The 21,967-nt window shown below is 42.8% G+C and overlaps 1 protein-coding gene and 1 long non-coding RNA gene across 2 annotated transcripts; one reads left to right on the top strand and one right to left on the bottom strand.

Moving 5' to 3' along the window:
* Positions 1-8,944: 8,944 nt before the first annotated feature.
* On the bottom strand, positions 8,945-15,406 carry SRP9 (signal recognition particle 9). The gene is made up of 3 exons (XM_018085358.1): positions 15,283-15,406; positions 12,496-12,564; positions 8,945-10,667 (listed from the first exon to the last, which is right to left on the bottom strand). Exons 1-3 carry the CDS (start codon positions 15,352-15,354, stop codon positions 10,548-10,550), a joined length of 261 nt encoding a protein of 86 aa, XP_017940847.1. The 5' UTR covers positions 15,355-15,406; the 3' UTR covers positions 8,945-10,547.
* Positions 15,407-15,616: 210 nt separating this feature from the next.
* LOC115308009 lies at positions 15,617-15,997 on the top strand. The gene is made up of 2 exons (XR_003916361.1): positions 15,617-15,727; positions 15,816-15,997. It is a non-coding gene; the product is annotated as an uncharacterized LOC115308009 (long non-coding RNA).
* The last annotated feature ends 5,970 nt before the right edge of the window (positions 15,998-21,967 follow it).

Consider the following 21,967-nt stretch of genomic DNA (forward strand, 5'->3'; position numbering starts at 1 on the left):
GCTCAGGCAGATGGGAGCTCAGCCTGGGCTCCGGAGCACAGGGCTCACGGCGGGTTAGAGAGCCCAGCCCAGCAAACACTGACCCACCATTGCAATGCCAGAGTTGGGGCACGGCCGGGCAGCCATCAACTGGTGCCACCTGTGAGCTTCCTAAATGGCCTCCCAGCCAATCTCGCCCGCGCTCGGTGCGCTGGAGTAGAGCCGACTGAGAGAATCACATTTTAGACTCTTGTAGTAGGGCTGAGTGAGAGAATCACGTTTTAGATTGCTGCACACCCTGGCTCCTGTGCTGTGCAGCATGACTACGTGCCCAACAGAAAACACACCGAGAATGCATCTGACAGGGGTGGTTTTTTTTCTGAACCTGTACTGTTCAAGGCCTGTCTTCCAAACTTGGTCAGAGAGATCTCAGCAAGCCTCAGAAGGTCAAGTCGTAGCAACTAAGCCCATCAGTAAAAACATAACAAGAAAATGTTAAATTCTTGATTGACTCTTCAAGGTTTTTCCATTCAATCTCAGTTTTCATCTATCATTTCACTCCTAAATTCCAATCTTCCTCTTTTCATCACCTCCATGCCATCTCAGTTCTCTTGTTTGTATTGTGGAAGGCTCAACAGATGGACTTGTGATCACAGATAATGATTCCTTTCATATCTTTTTCAACCTCTTGTATCCAACTACCCCAGTCTGCTCAAGTAGTCCTTTGCCCAGAGTATTGGGTGTAGTTCTCATGATCTTTTGCTGTGAGCAGCAATAGTAGCTAAATTTAAAAAGTAATCTGCTTTAAAGCAACACATGCCTAAACTGTTCTGCAAGCAAGGCTTGTCCTTTTTTATTGTTTTCTTCTTCCACACCAAATGTGCTGCTGAGTTCTGCCCCTTCTGGGGCATCTATCTTCACAAGCAGCTCCATAGTACTTTTCTTGAGACACCAAAAGTGTTAGTAATAATCCATCTGTAGGACTACAGGGATTTCACAAATGTACAAATAAGACTATGTTGAATTTCACAGTAAACAGAACTTTTATAGGATGACAGATAAAAATGCAATTGGATTATGTGCCACTGTCATAACACTTTATTACAGCTATGGTATAGATACTTGCCATGATTTAAACTCCAGCTGGCAACCAAGCACCATGCAGCCACTCACTCCCCCACCAGCAGGATCAGGGAGAGAATCAGAACAGGAGAAGTCAGAAAACTTATGGATTGAAATAAAGACACTTTAAGAGGTAAAGCAAAAGCTGCACACAGAAGAAAAGCAAGACAAAGACCTGCCTTCCCATAGGCAGACAGGTGTTCAGTCCTCTCCAGGGAAGCAGGGCTCTATCATGTGTAACATTTGCTGGGAAAATAGTAATTCCAAATGCCCCTCCCTTCCTCCTTCTTTGCCCAGCTTTATATGCTAAGCATGATGCCATTTGGTGTGGAATATCCCTTTGGTCAGTGGGGGGCAGCTGGCCTGGCTGTATCCCCTCCAAATTCCTTGTGCACTCCCGACCTCCTTGCTGGTAAGATGGTGAGAGAAGCAGAAGAGGCATTGATGCTGTGCAAACACTGCTCAACAATAACAAAAACATCTCTATATTATCAACACTGTTTCCAGCACAAATCCAACCCAAAACTCCATACTAGCTACTGTGAAGAAAATTACCCCAGCCAAAACCAGCACAATATTCTATTGGACTGTTTTAACTAATGAAAAATTGCATTTCTTCTATCCCCTATTTGTTATAAAGATGCCAATTCCAATCTGTAGTTAGCCAGTAACTCCAGCCTCTGCAGGTTGCTGAAGAGGTAGTGTCATATTTTATCCAGGCTGTCCCATGTTCTGGAAACAGGTGTCTTCAGTTATCCAGAAAGGTACCCTGTTACCTCTGATGGCCTTACAGTTCTTCCTTTTTTGAAGTGGGCAGGGTCAATCAAAGTACCTAGAGTACATATTGTGCAGATATCCCTCTGACACGTCTTCCTGTGGGTGTCCACCCTTGTAAATTGCCAATTCACTTAATATTAGTTTTTTCTGTGCTTTAACAGGACTGAACACTTACAGAGATGGTTTAGTGGTGGGCTCAGCAGTGCTAGGTTAATGGCTTGACTTCACAATCTGAGATGTCTTTTCCAACCTACAAAATTCTATGATTCCCTATTGCAGTAGCAGCAGTAAGGAGCAATGAGCAAAGTTGGTACCTCAAACACAGTGAGAACAGAGGAAGGTTATATAAGGTTTAGTTCCTACATGCATTCCTCCTAACTGGAACTGGTTGGGCTGCTTATTGTGAAAACTGTACAACTCCTACAGCCTATCAGAGGAAAACACAGAGATGCAAATGCCACTAAAGCCAAAGTGACAAACCATGTCCTGGGGGGGCATCAGCCAGTCACCAGCCAGTCATCAGCATCACCAGCCAGTCAAGGGAGGTGATTGTCCCACTCTGCTTTGGACTGGTGTGGTCTCACCTTGAATACCGTGTGCAACTTTGGGCACCACGGTGTAAGAACGACATAAAACTAAGAGTGTGTCCAGAGGAGGGTGACCACCCTGGTGAAAGCCCTCAGGGGGAGGACTTAGTAGGAGCAGCTGAGGTCACTTGGTTTGTTCAGCTTGGGGAAGAGAAGTCTGAGGGATGACCTCATCACAATCAAACAACTCCCTCACAGGGAACAGTGGAGAGGGAGGTGCTGATCTCCTCTCTCTGGTGATCAGCAATAGGACAAAAGGAAATGGAATGAAGCTGCACCAGGAGAAGTTCAGATTGGACATTAGGATAAGGTTCTTCACAGAGTAGTCAGCCACTGAAACAGGCTCCTTAGGGAAGTGGCCAAGGCACCCAGCCTGCTAGAGCTCAAGGACCATCTGGACAATGCTCTGAGTCATATGGTTTAGTTTTAGGTAGTCCTGGGAGGAGCAGGGAGTTGGACTCAATGATCATTATGGGTTCCTTCCAACTTGAGATATTCTGTTATTGTAAATAAGAGAAATGGAAAACATTAGCAACTCCATGGTCTGGCATTCCTCAAAGTTATTTTTGCTTGAAGAGTCGAGCTGAGGTAGAGCAACAATACACGGCATTATATCCACCTTTAGCGCAGCTGGAGTTTGTTACAGAAATTAAGGGCAGGATGTGGCCATTATAGAACCTTATGGGACTGCTGGTGTGAGGGGAACTGCAGGGAGTTCAAACAAAGATTCATATAAGCACAGAGAAAGTGACAACAACAGATGTGGCTGGAGAACAGTTTTTATCTCTAAAATCATTCCTTATATTGTGAGACAGATATTGATGAGAAATTATTATGGAGAAGTGCTGATATCTAATCATTACAAGTTGTAGACTGGTGGACAGTCATCAGAGAAATAAAATAATGCCAAGTATAATATGCAATTTGCATTACAGGAAAGTAAATGAACTGCTACAATCTAGGTAGATTCTCCAACACATAGTGTGAGCTGAAGGATCTTTTTATTCGCTAAAGTCCAGGTGTTGTTTGTTTATATCCAGAAAAACTATTTTCTTATACTATTATTGGATAAGGAAGGTGGTCATCCCGTTTACTATTAATGTTTCTGTGACACCTACACACATGCTCTTCACAAGTGTGACAATGCAGAATCTCCCTCTACTGAAGATCAGCTTTGAGAATGAAATCTTCTATTAGAACCCACAAATAGAAGGTGGTAAAGATGCAACTCTGTAACAATCCTCTTCTCCTAAGCCAACTAAAAAGGCACTATCATCAACTGTATAGAGGAAAATAAGAGGAACGTGAAAGATCTAAAGAGAAAGAATAAGTTTAAAACAAATGAAAATGAAGAAAGTACTGAAGAATCAGAAAAGAAGGAAGCTTAATACAGAAGTCAAAAGAATGAGGAAAGAAAAACTCTTTTCTGTGAAACCAGAATAGTCCGTTCTCACCACCACTGAAATCCTATCCACGAGGTGTTTCAGGATTTGTGTTTCAAGGGTTGGCCACCTGGATGTATTCTGGAGGCATCTTAAGAATTTATAGGTTTGGAGCAGCTACAGCTCACTGAACCATTACTGTTGGAATCACTTAAGCCTTTAAACATGCTGATCCCTTCTCAAACCCCTGCCCCAACATCGGCACTTTAAGAATGTTAAGAATTAAAACTCGGTTTGATAAATCCATGATATAATTTCCACCTTGTATCGTGTTCAGTTGTGGCTACTCTGTTTGAGAGACTACCAGAGTGCTAAAGGCTTTTAGGAAGAATAAAATCTACAACCTTTGGTTCCACACTTTCTGTATCATCCATACCAACTAGAACAACACAGAAACAAATTCAGATATACCTAGTTTTTAGGTTAATATTGTATAGCATGAACATTACAGGGTATGTAATGGGTCAGATGGGAGGTTTTTACAAGCGAGAGAAACTCTGAAGTGCAAGTTATTTAGGTTGTGGTTCCATGGCAGCCTAAGCCAATCTAACTGCTGGTTCTTTTACTCCCATCATTCTCCTCACCCCTCTTGGGAGCTCTCAACATTCACTCCCTGCAGCACTCAGTTGACCTTTTGTGAAGCCATCTCAGCACACTAACCAGGCAGAATACCAAACCAGCAGCTCCCCAGAACACGGAGGAGTTTTCTGATGCACTGGTAAATAGAAATGGTTCAGCTGAGGCTCTGAGGCACACTGGAATCCATGCAAGGGGAAAGAGGAATCAGGAGCCAGCTGTTATACTGACCAAGGCTGGTGTGGAATCCCAGTCTGCACATTTATTAGATGATCAACATCTGCAGTGGTTATGAAACTATTTGCAAAGCAGCTGTTTGCTCTGCTAAAAATTATGGTTGGTCATTTGCACGTTTTTACTCACGTGTTACCTGGGTCTGCTGTGTGACCAAGCACAGAAGGTTTGCCTCTGGGCACAAACGAACAATCCCCGATGAAACTTGTTTATTTCTTCGGTTACTGCCCTCAGCTATATGGTAGCACTGCCACAGAAAATGTGCTCAAAAAATAAATAACACCTCCCCAGCTGACAATCACTCATTGAAAAGGTCAGTTTCCCTCCTGACCCCAAATTCAAAAACTATCTTTTAAGTTAATTTAAAATAAGACACTGAATTTCACACGGGCATGTCTGAGGCATTAGTTCACCCTCCTGCCTGCTGACTCCTTAACGGAGCAGATGCCTTTGGAAAGTAACATCTTTAAGCCACACCGTTTGCCAGAGCTCATTTGTCAGCGCCCTGAGGCAAGCCTTTCATCTTTCAGCCACATAATGATAGCAGAACTGCATTAGAGGTGGCTGTATTTACATGCATGAGCAATCCTGTTAAAATGCATATTTTTGCTAGCCAAAGCACCAGCAAACTCTCCTTTGCTCACTACCAGCTAGCACAGCCATTCACTAGGTGTTCAGAAAACTCAAACCCCTCTCCCCAAAACCAGTCTTTGAAATCTTGCTATAAACACTTGCCTGTACTCAAAAAGGTTCTGCTCAGTAGAAGCAGAACAATGCAGACTAGTCCTTTAATGAACAGATATCACTTCTTCTAGACAAAAAATGAACCCAGCAGGCAAATACAACTTCAAAGGAAATAAAAAGATCAATCTGTCCTGGACCTCTCGGTATGCCTGATATTTTAAGTTCCAAAAGAAATTAGTCAGACTTACCACAAAAAGAAAAAAAAAAAAAGAGAGACAGAAGAATGTGAGCACAAAATCAAAACTTGCTAAAAAAGCAAAATATCATCAGAGCTGGTCTTGATTTAAATAGAAAACACTTTCAGAAATACCAACGTATTGTGCAGTTTAAGAGAAACACTATACTCTTAGTTTTATAATACCGATATTCACAACACCTAGAAACTGTCTGAGGAGTAATAATGGGTCGAGTACACTGGTTTTTGCTAGAAGATTGGCCATTTCCACGTAAGGGCACTCAGAGATGGCACTCAGAACTTAAGATGCTTTTAGAATGGCAGAGAGTAATTGCGTTCCCATTACAGGACTCCGAGAACACACCCCTATAACTAACTTTGGCACAGTGTAAGAAAATAAGGACTTATATCCTCACCAGGAACAAAGACTATGTTCAACATAGACATGGGCCTGTACTTGCATGAAGGCAGTTAATTCTGCTCTCGTGGTATGACCATGCTTTTATTTGTTCAGTTCCCACAGACTTCAGTTTCACATGGTCCAATTTAAGCCCACATTCTCCTGAGGGCATTTAGTCCGGTAGAATAGTTACAGGACACACATACACAGGTTTGCATAGTAAGCAGGGGCTAACAAACTACCATGCTTTGTATTCTGCCGAGTAACTAATCTGCTTCTAAAATACTGTGGCATCATTCTTATCTCAAAAATAATATTTCTATAGACTAAAAAGCCCACATCTGCCTCCAGTCTGCAGTGATTCAAATTAAATACTTCAGCCCAGCATCATGGTGGGGATGTTTATCTGGAAGCCTGTCTAAAGAGTCTAATTAGTCTAAAGATCGACTTATGTAAAAGTAGTAAGAGATGAAAGGCATGTTTTTATGTCCTCCCCAGCAACAAAGACAATTCGACTTCTGCTAGTACTTAAACAATCCTTGAACTCTCAAAGCCTTCCTAAAAGATAGTATCTTTATAAACAAACATCTGAGTCATGCAGCATCCACCTTTAAAGGAGTGTCGACATTTCAGAACAGACACCTCCATCTCTTGAAAAGCAAATCACTCTTAAGCAAAAAACTAGATATAGTTCTTCATAGACTAGTTGATATAGTTCTTCATAGACTAGTTTCCTATTAAAAAAAAAAGTGAAGAACCTTTAAGAAAGTAATCTATCAAAAGGACTCCTTAGATTTGTTTGATCAAAATTGCTTTGTTTCAGTCAATTAGAAGTTACCTCAACACAGAGCTCTGTACAAAGAAAAATAGTTTTCAGCTAAGCTGCCCCTCCTCCCTGAGGACACATGCTAATGCTCACAGGCTCTTGAAAGAAACTGGACTCGTGCATAATCTGCACACTAGTTAAATTCACAGAAAAAAACCCATCTATTTGCTATGGTGGGGGGAGATCTGATCCAATTCAGATCTCAAACTTCATTTAAAAGGTGGTTACAGTATAATTTCCATGTTTTAGTTTTGTCTTCCCCTAAGCCAGAAGAGAAAAAAGCCCAGGTGTATTGGGGGTAACTGTGTTGCCATCCTTCTTCCAGGTAATTGAAGTGAGGGGATTCATTCTGCCTGCAGCAGGAAGCAAACACACTTTTCAGATGACCTAATTCTTTAAGATCAGCCTATGGGAATAAGTCATCATCCAAGTCCTACTGACCACACCTGGCAGAAACCAGGGTTTCTTCACGTTGAATATTACCCACTTTTATACTGCAGGAAGGAACTTACTGAGATGAAATATAATTATTTTGACATGTTAAAACACTTCTAAAAGCCCCTGCTTGGCTTCAGTTCCATTTCCCATTTTGACAGACTCCTAAAAGTGTTAAGTCAGGACTTTACTGGAAAGGTCTCTTTCATAAGGTTCTCAGACAAAAGACCTGAGACCAAATTCTCACTTCTACAAATAATTTTTAAATCTTTCTGTAATCCAGAATACATTTCCACAACAGACTGCATACAGAGAAGCTCAAGGTTGAAAACCCTAAAATGGAAAACAGAAGTGGTGTAGTTGCACATAAGAGAGAGCTCAGACACAAAGTCAGCTTAAGCACCGTGCACAAAGGAAGAATTGAAACCAAAATGCTCAGAGAATCCAGGAAATGAGAACACCAGAAAAACAGAAAAAATTCCATGGGTAAACTAACCCAATTCCTTTGCACAATAACAATGCTTGTACTTTTTATTAAACTATCCCCACAAAACAGAACAATTGCTGAAGTTAACTAACATGCAGCAACAAAACGAGCTATAGCAGAGGAAAGTGTCCCACTTTTTTCAACAACTTTTCACTTCTGCCAAGGTCACCTGTCTGTCACTGCACAGGTTGCCCATCTGCTCCAGCACTGCCTGTTTGCAGCCTGGAATTGGCACCAGCTCCTGGCTGGTGATCAGAAGCATTCGCTGACATGCTGGGCTGCCCAACACAGGCATTCAAGCACCCCTTCGGAGCAGCAGCCACATTAAACTGATTTTTTTATAACATACCAGGGGATACATTCAAGTAGTTGGACTAACTCATTGAGTGTTTATTAGGACAGCGATCCGTGTACAAAAGCACGAGCACACTCTCAACAACAGTTTAAGCATGAAAAGACAGAGCTTGGAGTTTGGAGCTTCTCCACTGCTCCATGAACACAGTACTGAAGTTGCTGAAAATTCCAGGACAAAGTAAAGAAGCACCTGTCTGTTCCTAAAGAAGTTTCCAAAACATTTTTTTTTTTTTAAGTAGCAGCTTAATCATATTTTCTTGTGTATTCTGATGGCACAGAACCACTCTAGTTTTTCTGTCAGTATATGAAGAACAAGCTTAACAACACATACTCTTACAGAAGTAGCATCAATATTTCCTTATGGTTTTATGGAAATAATTTCTCAATTTAGAAAACTAGAAATATACTTCTTTGCCTGTTTTGCTAAATAGTATTGTAATTGCCTCTCTCTGAAACCTGCTTAAGTATAAAGCTTAAGCTTTTCAGCCACTTGGTACACCAAGTCTGTCCACAGTCTCATCTCTATTTGATCCTCTGTGCAGAAGCAATACCACTGAAGGCTTCCTTACCTCAGCTCACACATTAACCTGCCAAACCAATTTACAGGACAGGTCCAGAAGTTACACTAGAATTGCTGCAGCCTTTTCATCTGCCAATTTAACAGCTCCACTTTTATGACTTTGTGTAGCAACCACTTATACTGCAGAACAGTGCTTTAGACAAAAGTACTTCATATACTATATCGAAAATGTTAAGAAAGTAATTTGGACCATCAAGGAAAAAAAATCAGAATTATAGTACCTTAATAAAAGTTTAACAGTGAACACAGTCCAGCCTTCTCTCTGCATTTATTTGCATTTCAAAAGCCAATACAAAAATGTTACATACATACCAGTCACTCCTGTAGACTAGAACTTGAGTAGTCACTGTGAATTTAGCACTGCAGTGTTTTCCAACAACGTGTAACATTTTACGTTCAGCTAAAAGGGTACTCTAATGCAATATTCCAGCCTGGGGCTTTTTCCAAGCCTTTGGCAAATGTGGAAACTCCACATGGAGTACTACTTCTGAGTAGCTCCATTATTTTTATGTAAGTGCCAGCAGGTAGCTATTTAAGCAGATTGTTTTGTTTTATATAAGTGCCACTACATGTATGCCTCTGCTTTGCTTTCATGGCTTGGTTTAAGCCAAAACATTACTTCTGAAAACATCTAGTTATACCAATGGCCTCATTACATGAAAATGTTCATCTGGTTTTAAGTAGTCAAAGCAAGTATCAATTTTAGCTACTGGGTTGTGAAGCAAAAAGCCTTTGCAAGAGACAATTAAGGCTTCCATCACCCTACCAGAGGTAAGTATGAGAAACAAGTCTAAGCCACAGGAGCATTGGTCTATTTTTGACAGTGGTATTTAAGTATTTATTAAGCTGGTTTTCATCCATTTATTCAGTTGGCTGACATCCATCTGCCACATGTAACATTTGAAAATGCAATTAACAAGTTGCTAAACTAGGGAATCTGGATAGCATTCGGTTGGATTTCTTTCTATTAACATAATAGGTAAGAACTTCTGGAATTTATCTTGCTGATACACTTCAATCCTGCCTGAAGCAAGGATGGGAAAAGGTACCCCTGCTAGTACAAAATAGTTCAAGTATGTTAAAAAGCAACTGACTATTTTTTTAGTAACAGTGTTTGCATAAGCAGAAAAAAAACCCTTTCAGTTTCTCACCCATCTCTAGCAATATTCAAGTGAAGTTCTACTTTAATTTTTAAAAACAGAAGTTTCATTATTTAGCCAATGTGACAGTTCTGTAAACTGCATCACAGATAATGCTGCACAACTTATGATCAAGAGCAATACTAAAAGCTAAAATGTTGCTAGTGACTGTGGTAGTACAGATTGGCAATTTCATCATTTCAGTTCAGAAAACATCTGTTCCTCTAAACTCCACCAATTAATATAATTTATGTAAATATTTATTAAGTCCAGTCATCATGCTACAGTATTAGGTTAATAAACCGTCTCACTGTAAGAATATACCAGCATAAGGTATGAACACAATGAAATCTATGTGAAATTTTATAGTATCTTTACAGAGATACGCTTGTGGCCCATCAAATTCATACTAACATACTGCAGATTTAAAATATTTACTTGTCTTCTTAGCATACCTAATGTGTAAGAATAGCTGCTTGTTTGATACCCAAAAATAAATATAAGCTTTCAACTGAAAGCATTTATTTTCCGAGTTTTCCAAAGCGGAGCCTGAGGGGCGAAAACGCTTCAGACACGTCATCGGTCCACTTCAGTACATAAAAGCATCTCCTGTCCCAGTATTCGTTCAAATCCAAGAGACATTTTCTCCCAGTGAAATATGACCGGAGTACTCATTTTATTTTCAGCATTTCAGTCTGTTTCCATGGCAGCACTGCGGGATTCCTTGGCCACCATGAGCCGCATGAGCTGACTGTGGAATTTCTCGATCTTCTTTACGTCTTGTGCCTGGTCTGTTCTGTACAGCAAACACTGCAAGAGAAAGTTGCTGAGTATCAGATTTCACTTGAACTGTTTTATCTTGTTTATAGTTGCAACACATTTGTGCTTAGAACACACAAAACGAGGAGAGTACTTAAATGTTCATTTGTGGCATGTTGTTACCATGAGGAAGCAGCAACACATCTACGCTGTTTCAAAATATACACATTTCAGTTTCTCCTAAACATTCATGCCTTCCACTTTGAAAACAGGGAAGCTCATAATTTATACTAATTTCTTCTAGCTCAAAAAACCTGTTAAAGATTGGGGTTTAAAGCTGTCTTTAAAGACACTCCTCTTTGTGTTGTCTAAACATAGAGCCAGATTTTAAAACTGAAGTTACTTCCCTATTCTCTGTATTCTGAAAGCAAGTTCATTTTGCCTTTCACGGTCCTTAATGTTACACTGCCAGGGACATAAAATCAGATAGTATTTCCCACTGAAAGGGATCCCCTCCCTCAAGCAAGATCTGTTTCTAAGACAGCCTAAATAAGGAACATAGCATCTGATTAGGATAAAAAGAAACTCCTTCATGTGACAAGCCTTTAATAGCAAGGGACAAGGGTAATATGCCAGTGACTTATCACAGAAAGACTGTGGTAGTTTGTTTTTCTGCTTGGAGACTAAGCAATTCCTTATACCTGTACAGCATGAGTATGACTGCCCAGGCTGATGTAGCAAAAAACCAAAACCACCCAGAATACTCCATTCTTCAGCGACTTTTGTCAGCATTGAATTCCTATTTTAATTCAGAGGAAGACAGAAGGAAACAGTTTATTTGTCCTTCAGCTATATTAGTTCTACAGATTGAGCATCGAGGAAACTTCCTTTACCACCTTTAGAAAAAAAAAACCACAACAAAACACAAAAAAACCAAAGCAACCCGCCCCTAAAAAAAGTCAACAACAAAAAAACCTGCCAAAGGCACCACAAAAACAAACAAACAAACAAACAACAAACCAAAAAAACAAAACCAATCCCCATTTCCTCCCACCTGGTGTAACATCTGTGAATGGAAGCAGGTAAGGCAGCCTTATATATACCCCAAAAGAGTTCACATTTGTGAATCACCTGACTCCTACTTCCCCTATGGAAGGTTTCAGCAAAATTGCCCTTCACTTTGCCCTGTTATCAGCACCCCACACTCCACATCTCTCCCACATTAAGTCCTATTACCCTACCAAGAAGTGCCATTACTGTAGTTTCACATCCCTCCCAGGCACTTGAAATACCAATGCCAGACTACTTTTCAAGGAAAGAAGAAACCTGATTTTTTCCAAGTCTGAAGAGAAGGGCAGAATACTGCTGCCCACCCTGGACTGCAGAAAAACAGCTCCTCAGCTATGACACCACTGTTGGTTAGTCTTGAAATCACAAAGAAGGAGCTGAACCTGTGGTTGGAAGCTGTCACCACTCTAAGCAAATAAGGCCCACACTCACACAAGTAAACATATGTTTGAAAATGCTCCTGAATTGCTTCAGCAGAAGTTACCAATGTTGTTCCACGAAGCAAGTTCAGATGGAGTGAGTCCAAGATTTCTGTAGTGCTCATTTTCCTTGATCTGACAGAATCCTACAATAATTCTGTTGAAATCCATAAAGAACACTGAAGTGTTAGAACTTTTCCTGGACTGCACAGAGTTGAACCACAGCTCAGTGTCAATCACAAACACAGCAACTAGGGAAGGCTGAGCAAAAGGTTTTAGAAAACTGTCAGGCACTCCCAAGGCAGTGGCTAAGAGCTCCTAGTTGACTGACAGCAAAATGCAAGTCTATGAGAGTACAACAAACCCTGAAAGGGGAATGTTTCTGTACTTACAGCTACGTCATCTGTTACTTTGATGCAGAGGTTCCCATCACAATGTCGGTATTTCAGAACAACCCGCACCTGAAATGACAAACACTTCAAGAATTAGCACCTAGAGCTAACAATTTTCAGAACATACTGAAGGAAATCTGCCCACATTCAGACTACCTTTTATTATAATTATGTACTACTTCCTGTTTTCACCACCTCTGTGGTGGTCCTCAGCTCTGGTGGCCACTAATCCTACAGCCAGGGTGGTGTGGAAGTCGAGCCAACACATTTCCCTGCCTAAAGCGTTAAACTGGTTTTATAGCAGCATCAGCAAGGTTAACACTGGGCACATTCAAAAGCACAGTCAAAACAGCAATGGCAGTTGCAGAGACCTCAGTGACAGGCAGGATAAACTGTGAGAGCCAGTCGATACAAGACACCCCCTCGCTATGTATCGCACTACAGAAAAACTAACTGGAAGCTTGTGTTTATAAGCTTGAAATACTTAAAAAAAAAAAAAGTAGCTCTTCATGAAGACCTGAAAGGGATTAACTGAGTGAGGTAAGCTCAACATCACCACTTTTCTACAGTACCTGAACTGTTATCACAGTTCCTCCTGCAGCCATCTGCCCTGAGTCCAAACCTACCCAGTCCCTCTGGACCCTCAAATCACCAAAGTTCCCAAAGCCACAGCAATAAAAATCCACACCCTCAGATTCTGACTATTAAATGGTTCCTCTTGAGCACAGACAGCCATAGTGACTTTGTATCTATTGTTTCTAGCCTCAGCTAGCACCAGTAACTGGAAACAAAGCAAGGTGGCCTTTGAGAACATTCTGAACTCACACTGTAAACAGGACTTTGCTGTACAGAGTGACTCGTGCTAATAGTAAACCAGCTCCTTCACTGTAAAACACATTTTGAAATTCCTGCTCCAGGATGGATCTCATCACAGATGTACCCTTTTTGTTTAACAAGCTGTCACCTTCTGACCACAGCACACATCCCTGCTGAGCAGGCCCTAATACACAGGAAGGGCTGCCACAAGCAGCAGGCATAGACTTGATACACTGAGAACTTGCTCTCCCCAAAGGCGAGACCACTTATTGCCTGGGTGGAGAACACTCACCCACCTCCCCCAGCTCTTCTTCCTTCTGTTTCCCAGCAAGCTCAATTACATACAAAAGCTCCTCAGGCTAATCCTTTGCCAAATTAAAAGGAGGGTACTTGTGTTATGATTCTGGGGCCCGTATAAACTCCTTTGTAAACAGATGAGTTTATTGCCATGGATGAAAAGAGATTTCCTTTAAGAAAAGGGGAAGAGCAACTCCTGGCTGCAGAGTCCCTCCTCTTTCACTTAATCAAATGTCACAGAGCACAAGAAGGCAAAACTGGGCAATGTTATTATCACAGATAGGTGGCAACCACATATGGTGTCTCTGTGCTAATTAAAAGGCATATGTTCATATGCCTTAAATCATCAGATGTTAATTTAATCTTCTGAAGGTTACTCCACATCACCTATTTTTGGTGAAGGAAACTAGGCCTTTTTTACTGAAGTTTTCTCAGGTGTGAATTCCACATTACATTTTTGTGCTCCTTTGTAGCTGAATTATAATGCCTTTTCTGAAGACTGAGGTTACTTTTAATATTTACATAAAAACAGTACTCCAGAAAAAGCCACTGAAAACAAGAAGCAGTCATATACACCAAGAAGTTAAATCCTCGAGCAATTCCTCTTTGGGAAGCAAACACCTTCCAGTCTGAAACGTCACTGCAGGCAACAACACAATGTAAGAGCTAATGAAAGCTTTCTTTTAACTGTTTCAGGAAGACAAATTCCAATGATACAGTCTTAAATGTGAACTCATAAAACCAATTATCGATACGTTCTTCATCCAGCAGAACTGAACCTCGGTTTCTATCACACAGGTACACTGCGAATAAGCACAATGGCTCTGAAGTTAGGCTCTCAAGGTTCATCCCAGTTGCTGACACCACCACCCAAAACACGTTTTTGGGGTGATAAACGAGAACTGCCCCGTGTTTTGTAGAAAAGGACAGTCAGGTGCAACACCAGCAAGTAACCTGTCCCTGGAGCTGCTTTTCCCCCTGTACTCAGCACTGGTAAGGCCACACCTCGAGAGCTGTGCCCAGTTCTGGGTCCCTCAACTCATGAAGGACATTGATGTGATGAAGTGAGTCCGCAGAAGGGCAACACCGCCTGTGAAGGGTCTGGAGCACAAGTCTTACGAGGTGCAGCTGAGGGAATCAGGGGTGTTCAGCCTGGAGAACGCTCAAGGGTGACCTTATCGCTCTCTACAGCTGCCTGAAAGGAGGCTGTAGCCAGGTGGGGGTCGGTCTCTTCTCCCAGGCAACCAGTGACAGGAGGACATGGCCTCGAGCTACACTAGGGGAGGTTTAGGTTGGACATCAGAAGAAATTTCTTCACAGAAAGGGTGATTAGACATTGGAACGGGCTGCCCAGTGAGATGGTGGAGTCACCGTCCCTGGAGGTGTTTAAGGAAAGACTGGACGTGGCACTGAGTGCCATGGTCTGGCTGACGTGGTGGTGTGCTAGGCCATAGGTTAGACTCGATGATCTCAGAGGTCTTTTCCAACCTACTTCATCCTGTGATTCTGTGTTTCTGCCTCCCCCGTGCCTTCACCAGCCCTGCATCACAGAAACCCCCCCGAGCCCGACACCGCCCGCCGCCCCCGCCGAGCTGCGCGCAGCCGGGGCCGCATACGGAGCGCCGCTCCCGCGGCCGGGACGCGCTCCTCCCTTCGCGACCCGGGCTGTCCCACCTTCATGGGGTCGGCGAGGTAGAGCTTCTCGGCGGCGCGGGTGAACTCCTCCCAGGCCTGGAAGTGCGGCATGGCCGGGCCCACTCCGCTCCCGCGGCCGCGGAAAGATGGCGCCCTGGGCGGGGAGGGGGGGGCGGCCGCGTGAGACGGCGCCTCCATTGGCCCGCGGAAAGCACCGCCCAATCGCGATGCTCGTGACTCGGCGCTCGTCGCCACAGCGCCCCCTGGAGGCGCGGCGGCATGGCGGCAGCGGGAGGGCTGCCGGCCTCGGGGTCGCAGGTTCGAGCCCCGCCACAGGTGGAGCGGCTGCCCGGGGCCGGACCTGCGGGTCTCGGCCAGGCCAGGCCAGGTGCGGGCTCTGTCCGCCTCAGCCTCCCACCTTCAGCCCACGGAGGCGGCGGACACACGGGTGAACCGGCGTGGAGCCTGGAGGTTATGACGGGAGGTGAGCGCAGGGCCCCGGGCCGTGTGTCTGAGGTGCTGTGTGAGCTCGGCTGGCGCTCGCAACTGCATCAATTCCCGGGTTTTCCCAGGCTGCGAGGTCCTTTCTGAGGCTGGATGTTGGCTTCGTATGGAACAAAAAGGGTATTTAGGAGCCCTCGCAGGTTTTCCTGGTCCTGGCTGAGAGGTGCTCAGGAAGGGATTGCACTGGAACTAAAGCTGCTGGTTTGGGAATGCAGCTCAACGGCATAAAATAAAATTATGAAATAAGGTCTTAGGGAGCCCTGCTTTTCAGTTGTGTGTGTGCGTGTGTAAAGCATTTGCATAAAACTTACTAAAATTCATTTCAAAAGGGAAATGAGGGAGAGGGGAAAAAAATTCCAAGATTTCTCCCATTATATTTTAAAATTCCATTTCCTGAAGTGATTTGTGTGCCTTCATAGCACAAAGCTTGTAGCCAGCCACAGAGCTAAGCTCTGATCATGTCACACAGCTTGTGTAACTGCTGCGATGACAATAAACACGTAAAACTTGCAGTCTCTATTCTCTATTTCATGGGGACACACTGAGAACCCAAAAGCTCCTGATAATGAGTCACAACTTCAATTTAGTTTTACTGAATGCCTCAAACCTCAACAGTGTGGCCAAACAAATAAACTGGAAGGTTTAGGGTAGATCTACATGTGAGGGGACAAATTATGCAGGCTGTTGCAGTCTCCACTAGCAACATGGGGAAATATTATAGCTGGAGGTTTTTTTGACCACAAAAGGCACAATAGGCCCAAGAGAAAACGAAGAAATGTGGCATAGAAATAAAAGGGTGGATGGGAGGTAAGGGGAGAAAAACTAGAATGAATTTCCCTGAGTCAGTAAAGCAGAAAATAATTGTTACTGTGGGGATCAACTCTGAAAAAGTCTGCAGCGATTAGGCTGCCAAACTTCATAAATTGCAACTTGTGGGTGTTATGTGGCCTAAACAATTCTGTTAAAGGGTTTTGCACCAGTGAGTGGAGGTTATGGAGAGTGGAAAGATTTAAGAATCTGGTTTTTTTTTCTTTCTAGATTAGCTCACAAAGTTTAGATGCTTGTGTGTCTGAGAACTCAGCTGTAGAAATATATATGAGTTGTCTTTCAGAGATGCTGATAATCAACAGATCTCATTCAGGTGATAGAGGCATTGACAGAGCCTAAAGCAATCAGCCCAAGCACTGGAAGCACCGAGGGACTATTTCTTCACTACATTAGGTTTTGGGTAGCTATTTATAACAACAAAGTGGGAATTGTGTTTGGTAGAGTTTATGTAGAAGATGCAAATATGTGAAAATAAAAGATGTGGGGGAGCACAACAGGTATAACTTTTTATAGAACCATTGTTCACCATATTTGGATTCAGGTTTTCCAGTGGGACAAGGATATTCTTTCTGAAAAAAGAGTCTCAGTTTTGGGCTGTCCCGTCATAAGCACTTTAGAGTTGCTTTTTGGAGGACTTTAGTTTTGACTTAAACATTCAGGATCTTTTATGTGTTGATACAGAGCTGTCTTAGGAGCTTGCCAATGTCCAGTCATTAGCCCTGTAATTCACCATGTCTGCAGTTGAGCTAATGCAACAAAGCAAGATTAAAAAACAAATCCAAATCCATTTTGGTATTTCTTTTTCCTTTACCTAGATTATTTCTGTGATCCATTTCAGGATGCAGCTTCTAAAACTGCTCTATATGCACAACTTTGCAGGTGACAAACTGCAGCAGCCAGGGCAAGGAACAGAGAGAGGGATTTTGTAATTGGCCTTGCCTCTGAGGAAAATGTGATGTGTCACTATGACAGTTATATACAGCCTAATACACAGTGCTGCATAGCTGGTTCCTGGCTGCAGATCTTAAGGATTTTGTCTTCCCTGCCACTGCCACCACCACCTACGGCCTCGCATTGCACTGCCACAGTTGTTTGTAACTGCACTGGGGATCAAACCAGTGCTGGGATTAAAAGCAGCACCGTTTTTAGCAACACGTTTTTTTAACTGAGATCAGTTCGTTTTTCCAGTTTACTGTGTGGCCTTACATACTGCTGTGCTGACACAGCTGTTGAAAACGTACCTTTTTTGGTGGCAAGGCAGGATATGGGAATTCCTACTGTTTTTGCTGGCTTGCCACCAAAAAAGAGGGACTGTATGTGAAACCACCCCCACTCCCGGTTATCCTGAAAGCAAGGCCAGTTGCTGAAATCTCAGCAATTAACTAGAGAAGCTATTTCTGAGCCTCGGGGAATGTCTCATACCTGTAGTTAGTGTGCTGCTTCGCTCTGTTGTTCTCCTCTTGCCTGGAGAACAGAACATTTTCTTGACATGTTTGGAAAGTAAGTTAGACCACTGCAGTTATTCAGCTGTAAGTTGTACTTGATGTATGTCCAAAACTGTATTTTTCAAGTGAGCTCCAGTGAATGCAGTAATAGTAGAAATCTTTCAATGGGCTTTCTGTTTAGTGAAATAAAATGAACAGTTGTTTATCACTGCATGGAGTGTTTGGTATGCAGCCAATAATAATTTAGTAGTTAGTAAGAATTCTGCTAAAACATACATACTTATCTTGCTTTCTTTTCTTGACTTTCTACTTTCTGCCATGCAAGAAATCATTCCAATGGTCTTAATGGCCATTCCATCACTTGCAAGTGAAATCTGGAATGCTATAAAACCTCATTTACCCTTTCCTCAGTCTCTCATTGTATATCCTTGCTGTATTCCCTAGACCACCCTAGATAATTTCTTTTTTTGCTTGGATTTAAGACCATAAAAAGCTATGAAGTAATAACGTAAGTACTTGTGTGATGAAGATTTTTCATGTGGTTTTTCCTCAGGCCTTTTCCCCTCATCCAACCTGTATGTACATGATTAATGACCTCTCTTTGATCAAGCTTCTACATGCATTGCCACTGCAAGTTTTGCTTCGTAAAGTAACATTCAGGCATCTGGATTGCACATGGTGATTTCTTTAGGTTTTTTATCTAGAATCTTCCTTTGCATAAATGACAAACTGAAATAAAAGAGCAGAAAAAGACCTTGCATCATATCTTAAAATATCGTCCACGGAGATCTTGAGTTCTTGCAACTCCTACAAAGTTCGTGGAAGTTGCAGCTGCTCAGCATCACTCAGGGTCTTGTTCTTCACATTAATGTTTTTATTTGATCCAAAGCAGGTGCCATATTCTTATTTGCAAAACTACTTTTCTTTCCTGGATAAGGAACTAAGATAAGAGTATTAAATTCATTAAAATAGTTATCTATCACCATGGGTATAAAAAGTGGTCTGCCCAGCTAAAAGAAGGTATGTATAGAACACTGTGCTTTATCAAGCTAAATTATGGATTTGATGGGAAACAATAGCACGAACTCTGATCTCAGTCATACTGCTGTAAATCCAGAGTTATTCCGTTTATTTGATTGGCTTTTTGTGTGTGTGTGTCTTTAACAGTATAATTAAGAGCAGACTTTGGTGCTGAGATGTTAATCCTGTTCTTGGACTAGGAGCAACAGAAAGTCAGCGCAGTCATTCAGGTCTGAGAGAGTGTTAATGAGGAGTTAGTTACAAGGCAATTACTACTGCCAGGAATGCTTAGTGCTTAAAGGAGATATAGTTGCTTCTTTCAAAATAGCTTCAGCCCAGCCCTCAGTAAAGTTGAGGAGAATCCTGAGCATTGTGATTATACATTCCATTCTTGTGTGTCTGAACCAGCCTGGGATTTGTACTGATGCAGACTTCAATCACACGGGGTTATTTTTTGCTTTGAAAGGGCATTTATGTGCATAGGGGTGCAGATAAATCTTGAATACACTAAGATCCAAGGTCTTTGACATCTCACCGGCTTCTGCATCTCAGTGCCCATGAGAACCAAGTCTGCAGTCAGAAGCAGTTTGGATTTGCTTCTGGATGGGTTATAACATGCCAAACTGAGCCACAGGTTTCACTCCACAGCTCTTGAAGGAGCACAAAACACGCGTCTCCTTTCTGTGGGTTTTATGTTTTACACAGCTTGGCTGATGGTTTTGCCAGGTTGAGCCATACACAGTTAATTACATCAGTGCTAATTTTCTATTTCTTTTGCACTTACTGAGTGATTCAGGCTCATACTGTCATAACAGGGTAATACAATAGTGGTGTCACTTTGTTGTTAAAAGGCAGTTCAGGACAATTAAGGCTGTATGTGGACAGCAGGATTCTGGGGCCCTATCCTGGTGTCTGTCACAGCCAAGTCACAGCTTCAAGGCAGGGTGAGACCTGGATGCCTGTTGCTATCCTCATTCCTTTTCCCCAGTGCCCTTGGTCCTTTGAAAGGAAGCACACTCCAAACATGTCCTTGACCAGGGCCACTGGGGAGCCCACAACCTTACGCACACCGTGATCCACACTTGCCATACCTTTTAGCAATGACCTTGCCCAAGGCAGCATTATTTCCTGGTTTGCTTTAACTATTAGAAAAGAAAATGTCATTTAATATGGTCTAATCTGATCTTGCTTTATGTCAGGGAGTATTTATGTGTGGATGTCAATAGCCATTACTGTAGCAAGAGAGCCGTTCCTGCATGTGGCTATCTTCTACCCTTAGTAGAAAACTGCCCTTTCATTTTTGGATGCTGTTCTGACAGCGTTCTTGTTAAGCTGCTTGGTTTTGATAGCTAGAGAGATTCATCCCTTCCTGTTAAGTGGTCAGTTTATTCCCTTCAGCATAATAACATATTCAAATGAATGTGGTGTCATGCAAGAGACATATGCTAGAGAGTAGGCTCTGTATTGTCACAACACTCACTGCCTGTTGAGGTTTGAGAATGAAATAGCAGTCCTCGTGATGGCCTTCAGGGAAAAGAGGAGCACATCTGGTAGCCAGCTCATGAACCGGCATTGGAAGCGCTCTGGAAGCAGACAGACACTCTCAGCATTAACCACTCATAGATTTTGTATCACCATTATGTGGATTTTCTGAGCCTGCTTAAGACGGGGTTAGATCATCTGCTGGCACGCACTGGAAGCACATTGATTTCTTACATTAATCTTTAAGTAGAAAAGCTTTTTATTTGATAGGCATGACTTAAGGCTGGTTTACCTGTGCTGTTCATACTGCCGTGGCTGACGTAATTGAAGAGTACAAACAACCAGAACAGACAAGTGAGATTAAACGCTTGTAGCGATACCTTCCGAAGGCCTCTGGAGCAGTGTAACTGCAGCTGGGGTGGAAAGGCTTTTGGACTTTTTAACTAAGTTGGCTTCTAATTCTAAACTACATGTCTCAGCCCAGATCAAATGGAAATTGCTTCCTTCTTAGTTCAGCCTGCAGAAAGGGAGACATGAGCAGCTCCTAGCCTGCTGTAATGCTAAAGCCCGGACTTTCCTGGCAGGTGAACCCTGCCAACTTCTTGCTTAAGTTAGAGTAACCAGCTCCCCCTTCCCCCATGCTGTGGCAAGCCAAGCAACCTGAAGCTGGTGGGAAACAGTAACTTCTACTGTTTACAAAGTAAATTCATACCTGTCCCTGCAGTCGCGAGACCTGGTTTCAATGGACTCTTGGTTTAGCTGTGTTAGTAAAAGAGGCTGGTAGTCCCAGCCACTTGTTGTTGCCTTTCCCCAGGAATTAATGCCTTCTCGTGGGGTGTTTGCAGAGATGCTTGTGTGAGTGCCCCTTAACCCACTTCAATCACACTGAGTTAGCAAAAACCTCCTACTTAATCCATTTAAGCTAAGTCTGGCTCAGGTTGACCAAAGTAGGTTAGGGGGTGTCCACACGAGCCTACTCTGCAGGCAGATCCAAAGAGGTAGTAATTTCCACAAGAAGCAGGACGGGCTGAGCAGGGGTAGTGGATCTGAATCAGCAGCTTCTCCCATCCTTTGGCTGCAGGCAGAGGAGGTGTGATGGTTTCACTCACAGGAGTGTTGGGCAGCTTGGCGGGCAGGTGGAACTTGGGAAGCCACAGCAGTGCAGCTGTTCTCCCATGCACCCCTTCCCATGGTTACAACAGTAGAAGAACTTTGTACCAAGCAGCTGTGGCCAAGAATGCACAGCAGAATAGAGCTTCTGCAAGCTCCTCAAGCTCTCCTGTTCGAGTCTTTGTCCTTGGTCAAACATTGGTGGAGATGGAGGTCCGAATTATGGTCAAATTAGTGTCAAAGTGAATTCTAGTGTTGCCAATTCCTGGAACAGCTACAAGCACACACATTCCTTTGATGTCTGCAGTATGGCAGCTTTCTATAAAAGATGTCTG

This window comes from Manacus vitellinus, unplaced genomic scaffold (genome assembly GCF_001715985.3).
Source record: "Manacus vitellinus isolate BGI_N305 unplaced genomic scaffold, ASM171598v3 scaffold_8_pilon, whole genome shotgun sequence".
Taxonomy (NCBI): Eukaryota; Metazoa; Chordata; class Aves; order Passeriformes; family Pipridae; genus Manacus; species Manacus vitellinus.

Excerpts from the sequence above, each read along its gene's own strand:
- SRP9 (XM_018085358.1), bottom strand. The coding sequence starts at position 15,354 with ATGCCGCACTTCCAGGCCTGGGAGGAGTTCACCCGCGCCGCCGAGAAG. Across the intron at positions 12,565-15,282 it reads ACCTCGCCGACCCCATGAAG|GTGCGGGTTGTTCTGAAATA; the intron begins GTGGGACAGCCC and ends TTGTCATTTCAG. Across the intron at positions 10,668-12,495 it reads AAGTAACAGATGACGTAGCT|TGTTTGCTGTACAGAACAGA; the intron begins GTAAGTACAGAA and ends TTTCTCTTGCAG.